Source organism: Propithecus coquereli, unplaced genomic scaffold (assembly GCF_000956105.1).
Source record: "Propithecus coquereli isolate 6110/MARCELLA unplaced genomic scaffold, Pcoq_1.0 Scaffold477, whole genome shotgun sequence".
In the NCBI taxonomy this organism is placed as follows: domain Eukaryota; kingdom Metazoa; phylum Chordata; class Mammalia; order Primates; family Indriidae; genus Propithecus; species Propithecus coquereli.
Genome location: NW_012150585.1, coordinates 1,277,040 through 1,283,353, shown reverse-complemented (window position 1 = coordinate 1,283,353; position 6,314 = coordinate 1,277,040). Strand labels below are relative to the sequence as shown.

The following is a 6,314-nucleotide window of genomic DNA, read 5'->3' as shown; positions in this document are numbered from 1 at the left end:
ATTTTTTATAGAGATGGGGTCTCACCATGTTGCCCAGGCTGGTCTCTAATTCCTGGCCTCAAGCATTCCTCCCTTTTGGCCTCCAAAGTGCTGGGATGACAGATATGAGTCATATGCCCAGCTCAGTAGTTTCTTGATTATCCTTTATGTATTCCTTCTTGAAAAAATAAGCAAGTACAGTTGACCCTTGAACAACACAGGTTTGAACTGCACAGGTCCACTTATGCATGGATTGTTTTTCCAAACTTTTTGGACATTTGTGACAATTAGAAACTCACACAAACCATGTAGCCTAGAAATACGGAAAAAAAATCAAGAAAAAGGCATGTCATGAATGTACAACATATATGTAGATACCAGTCTATTTTATCATTTACTAACATAAAATATACACAATTATAAAGTTAAAATTTATCAAAACTTATACACGCAGACCATACATGGTGCCATTCACTGTCAAGATAAATGAAAACAAATTCAAAGATGCAGTATTAAATCACAACTGCATAAAATCAACTATACTCCATACTACTGTCGTAATTTTGTAGCCACCTCCTGTTGCTATTGCAGTAAGCTTAAGTGTTGCCGGTATCTGCTTAAAAGGCCATGTGATGCTAATCATCATGCATAAGCTGTCTCTCCAGTAAACTGCATATCGCAATAAAAAGCAATCGCTCACAGTCGTCACATATTTTTCATGTTTAGTGTGATACTGTAAACCTTGAATAACACTATGGAACGTACACAAAGTGGCACCAGTGATGCTGGAAGTGCTCCCAAGAAGCACTTCCATGAGTGCTTATAAGTGACATTATAAAAAAATAAAAATAAAAAAGGGAGGGGTGGGAAATAAAAAATAAATAACAATGACATAAGAAAAAGCTGAATTGCTTGATAAGTACTGTAGACTGAGGTCTGCAGTTGCAGTTGCCTGCCATTTCAAGATAAATGAAAGACCACTATAAAAAAAAGAAAATGAAATTTGTGAAGCTGTCACTGCAGCTACTCCAGAAGGTACAAAAACTCTGTACTTTTTGTGAAATACCTTTTTATTTTGTATTGAAAATGCAGCTTTTATGTGGGTACAGGATTGCTATAAGGCATACCTACAGACTCTAATATTTGAGAAAAAGTGAAGTCACCGTATGACAACTTAAAGCAAAAGGAAAGTAAAGGATCTAAAACTTCAGAATTTAATGCCAGCAAAGGATGGCTTGATAATTTTAGAAAGAGGTTTGGCTTAAAAAAATGTCAAGATGACAGGAGAGGCAGCTTCTGCTGACTAAGAGGCAGCAGAGGAGTTGGCCTCCCAGACACCATTAAGAAAATCATTAAGGCCGGGCACGGTGGCTCACACCTGTAATCCTAGCACTCTGGGAGGCCGAGGCGGGTGGATCGCTCAAGGTCAGGAGTTTGAGACCAGCCTGAGCAAGTGTAAGACCCCCCCATCTCTACCAAAAATAGAAAGAAATTAATTGGACAGCTAAAAATATATAGAAAAATTATCTGGGCATGGTGGCACATGCCTGTAGTCCCAGCTACTTGGAAGGCTGAGGCAGTAGGATTGCTTGAGCCCAGGAGTTTGAGGTTGCTGTGAGCTAGGCTGACGCCACGGCACTCTAGACTTGGGAGGCTGAGGCAGTAGGATTGCTTGAGCCCAGGAGTTTGAGGTTGCTGTGAGCTAGGCTGACGCCACGGCACTCTAGCCCGGGCAACAGAGTGAGACTCTGTCTCAAAAGAAAAAAAAAATCATTAAGAGGCCAGGCATAGTGGCTCACGCCTGTAATCCTAGCACTCTGGGAGGCCAAAGGGAGAGGATCACTTGAGCTCAGAAGTTTAAGACCAGCCTGAGCAAAAGCGAGAGACCCCATCTCTACTAAAAATAGAAAAAATTAGCCAGGTGTGGTGGTGTGCGCCTTTAGTCCCTGCTACTCAGGAGGCTGAGGCAGGAGGATCACTTGAGCCAAGGAGTTTGAGGCTGCAGTGAGCTACAATGACGCCACTGTACTCTACCTACGTGGAGAGAGCAACACTCTGTCTCCAAGAAAAAAAAAAAAAAAGAAACGAGAAACCAAACACAAGACAGAAATTACAATGTACTTCTGCAAAGTCATACTGTGTCTGCCTCTTCTGCCTCCTCTTCTTTCTCCACCTCTTCCATCTCTGCCACTCCTGAGACAGCAAGACCAACTCCTCTTCCTCCTCCCCTTCAGACCTACCCAATATGATGATGATGAAGACCTTTATGATAAGCCACTTCCACTTAATGAATAGTAAATACATTTTTCATTCTTTATGATTTTTTTCTTTTTTCTTTTTTTTTTTTAGAGATGGGGTCTTGCTCTGTCACCCATGCTGGAGTGCAGGGGGGCAATAATATCTCAATGCAGCCTTAAACTCCTTGGCTCAAGCATCAAGCAATCTTTCCACCTGCCTCAGCCTCCTAAGTAGCTGGAACTACAGGCACATGCCACCATGCCTAGCTGCCTTAAGATTTTTTTTTTTTATTTTAGCATATTACAGGGGTACAGATGTTTAGGTTACATATATTGCCTTTGCCCCACCTGAGTCAGAGCTTCCAGCGAGTCCATCCCCCAGACAGTGCACACTGCACCCATTAGGTGTGTATGTACCCAAGCCTCCTCCTCCTCCTACCTACCCGACACCCAATGAATGTTACTACTATGTGTGCACTTAAGTGTTGGTCAGTTAAGTCAGTTAAGACCAATTTGATGGTGAGTATATGTGGTGTTTGTTTTTCCATTCTTGTGATACTTCACTTAGTAGAATGGGCTCCAGTTCTATCCAGGATAATACATGAGGTGCTAGTTCATCACTGTTTTTTATGGCTGAGTAGTACTCCATGGTATACATATACTACATTTTATTAACCCACTCATGTATTGATGGGCACTTGGGTTGTTCCCACATCTTTGCAATTGTGAATTGTGCTGCTATAAACATTCTAGTGCAAATGTCTTTTTTATAGAATGTCTTTTGTTCCTTTGGGTAGATGCCCAGTAATGGGATTGCTGGATCAAATGGTAGTTCTACTTGTAGTTCTCTGAGGTATCTTCATATTGCTTTCCGCAGAGGTTGTACGAGTTTGCAGTCCCAAATATTTTCTTAATAACACTTTCTTTTCTCTAGCTTACTTTATTGTAATACAAAATACGTGTTAATTGACTATGTTATTGGTAAGGTTTTCAGTAAGGTTTTGGGGAGGCATACATAGATTTTTCAACTGTGCAAGCGGTCACAACCCCTTTGTACAAGGGTCAATTGGGTGTATACATATATTTTTTTTTCTTATTTTCTTTCTTATGCAAAAGGTGACATAACATACGTTCTTTTATACCTTTCTTTTCCACTTAAAATATCCTGGCAATCACTCCATAAGTTCAAAGGGTCTACCCTCATAATTCTCAATTATAACTTTCTGTTTAATTATCCTTTATTTACCCACCAAAAACTGTATGGATCTGGGTCAGGGTGTGAGAAATAACTGCTTTTTGTCCTCAGTTTCCTGTCTCTTCCCAGTCTGAACCACAGATTGGAAGGTGGTAGAATTCAGGCATTTCTTACTGTCCCCTCATTAGTCTCCACACCGAGTAGGTAGGAATGATATCACGAGTTTTTCTGTAACACTTGGCTCTGAGATCCTCTTGGGTTCCACAACCCATAGTCTTAGTATGGTCCCAATTAAAAGTGGCATAGTGAGGCTGCCTGTGCTCTCTTCCTGAAGCAGCTCAGGGCTCACACTCCCTTGATACTGGCCAGCTTTCTGCACTTCAGTTTCTCAGGCTCCCGAGTACAGTTAAAATAGAGTCCAAAACTACAAAAAGTGGGTATTGGGTGAGCGCCAGTTTCTTGAACACTATAAATAACCTCTTCTATTCCTAAAGCACTTCAGTATTCTGTGTCTCACATTTATGTAGTTGACTATAGTCAACTTTTACTATATAACCATTCTCTTTGCTAAATTCCATCCCCCAACTAGATTATAAATCTCAAGAACTCTCTCACACTTCTTTTGTGCCCAATATAGTGCCTAGAATACTGAGTTCAATGAAGAGAGTAGGTACTAACAAAGTCCCCACTGAACTTTCCAAAAATAGAGGAATCTCCCATACCTGACAAAGATACAGAGAACTCACTCTGCTACTTCATCTTTCAGGACCAGTGTCTTACCGTGCATACTCCTGGGGGGAGATCAGAAACTTCTCTTTCATTTGGACCTCAGCCTTGTTCTCCCACCAGAATTTGTTAGTTGCTTTCTTGTGCTCTGGGCTGAGAATGGAGAGAATGAATAATTTCAGTGATAGATTATAAAGTATTACTCAGATATCTAAGCATTCATTAGGTAAGTAAAGCAGACAGATCTGGGTTTCTGCCTGGAGCAAGGCTGAGAGAGGAACACAGTCACCAGTCTCTTCAAGATCTCCAGTCTCCTCCCTTCTTTCAGTAAAATTGTGAGAATCTGAGGGGAGGTGATGGGCGGTGACCAAGCTCGCTTTCCCAGCTAGACCACCAGCAGCACCACTGGGACCATGGCAGCCATAAGACCTTTACCCCCTCAAGTTTGGCAATGCCTGTGACTCAACCCATCCATCCTGATCCAATCACAAAAGCGTCCTTCCTTTCACCCACTCCAAATCCTTCTCCCACTATGTATGCGTCCGTGCTGGAGGAGGCCGTCAGCTCGGCTATCACCTGGCCAGATGCTCCAGCAGCCCTCCGTGCAGCACCGTCAGGTTTCCGTGGCTCAGGTGTTTCCGCACCTCGCAGCCACAGCACAGGCACCAGCAGCATCGCTCGTGCTGGGGCACGTAGCGCTCCACCTGGGCGGCGCGGATGGCCTTGCGGGCGGCCTCCACCTGCGGGGGAGAGGCCAAGTAGCAACCCCAGGGGGACCCGCAAATCACACGCCCTCAGGTCCGCACTGCACTGCCCCGCATCCCCGGCTCCCTCCAGCCTCGCGTCCGCACCTGGGGCAGGAGCCGTTCCAAAGCTGCCTTCAGCTGCCGCTGGTGCTTGCGGCTGTAGACGTGTCCGCGACCACAGAAGAAGGTCTGGCGGCACAGAGGACAGCGCTGCGCCGGCGTCATAGGTCCAGTACCGGGTATCTTCCTCACCAGCAGCCGATCCTTCGCCAACCGGTGACCCCTGACCTCTGACCCCTTGGGGAGGGACTAACTCAGCGGCTCCAGCGGCTCCAGCGGCCCCCAGCGGCAGGCAGGCGCTACTGCAAACCTTTTGCGGCTGCGCGGATCGGTCCCCCGCCGCCCGCCCCGAGGCAGCGATATTCCCAGATACCGCGGGGCGAGCAAAGCAGCTCAGCAGAGCCAGGCAGATGCGCGGGAAAGCGCGCGCCGCAAAGTGAGGACCACAGGCTACGCACGTCCCCGGGCATTGGCAAGGACCCATATTAGACAACGTTACAAATCGTAACTAGGTGAGCGCTGTGTGTGCAGAGCTTTACATTAATGACCTCACTGAATCCTCCCAGTAACGCCCTGTGGTGGCTTACCGACATTTTCTTTATTTTTATTTTTTTTATTTGTTGTGCCAAATAGTACTGGACCCTTACCGGCATTTTTCAGGCGGGAAACCTGAGGGGTGGAGGAGGTAAAGGAACTTTGTGGAAGGTTGCACAGATGTGGAGTAGTGGAGGCAGCACCTGCAGCTCTGGTGCTCCTCTGTACCGGCAGGCTGTGGAGAAACACCTGCTGGAGGTGACCATGATCTAATACCTAATCACAGTCACCCCAGAGGGTGTTCTCACCGCGGCTCCTGTGAAGCTGTAAAGGGCATACTATAAAGCGTGCAGCATCGTTGCTGAGGGTTAGCCGTCATTTTTGATCTGTAAAAGTGCAATTGTAGTGGAATTTTTATTCTTTGCAAGCCCCTTCTCCCAGAATCAGCAGTCTCCCTGTTGGTCCTGCTTCCCTAAACCTTAGGGGCTAAGGTGACTTGCTCCATCAGAAGGCCAAAGTCCCCAGCCTGTAATCTCCCCCAGAAAGCCTGGGGCCTAGCCCAGACCTTACTTACAGGATAAGTAGACAGAGTTGGCCCAGAATCCCAAACTTCCCTTAGACTTTGTTACTAGTTCTGGTGCACTAACCTGGATGGGCTGCCATGTCTGTGGGTCGGTACATGGTCAACTCCGCAGGATTCAGGCCCAGAGAGTAGCCAGACTCCTTAAGATCTTGACTTCCTGTTGGAGCTGCCTTCTCAACTCTGTCCTCTGCCAGATGTGATTCCTTTCGATGACCCTTCTAACACTCAGTTCCTTGACCTCCCATCATTCCCTT

At 45.8% G+C, this 6,314-nt stretch overlaps 1 protein-coding gene across 1 annotated transcript in view; it reads right to left on the bottom strand.

The window, feature by feature from the left end:
• The window catches only part of CCDC84 (coiled-coil domain containing 84), a 12,438-nt gene extending 7,272 nt beyond the window's left edge, over positions 1 to 5,166 (bottom strand). Inside the window, exons 1-3 of the mRNA XM_012655410.1 lie at positions 4,989 to 5,166; positions 4,714 to 4,877; positions 4,192 to 4,290 (exon numbers count right to left, since the gene is read on the bottom strand). Of these exons, the coding sequence (XP_012510864.1) occupies positions 4,192 to 4,290; positions 4,714 to 4,877; positions 4,989 to 5,108 (383 nt within the window). The 5' untranslated portion in view covers positions 5,109 to 5,166. The remainder of the gene's footprint in view (positions 1 to 4,191; positions 4,291 to 4,713; positions 4,878 to 4,988) is intronic.
• Between the last annotated feature and the right edge of the window lie 1,148 nt (positions 5,167 to 6,314).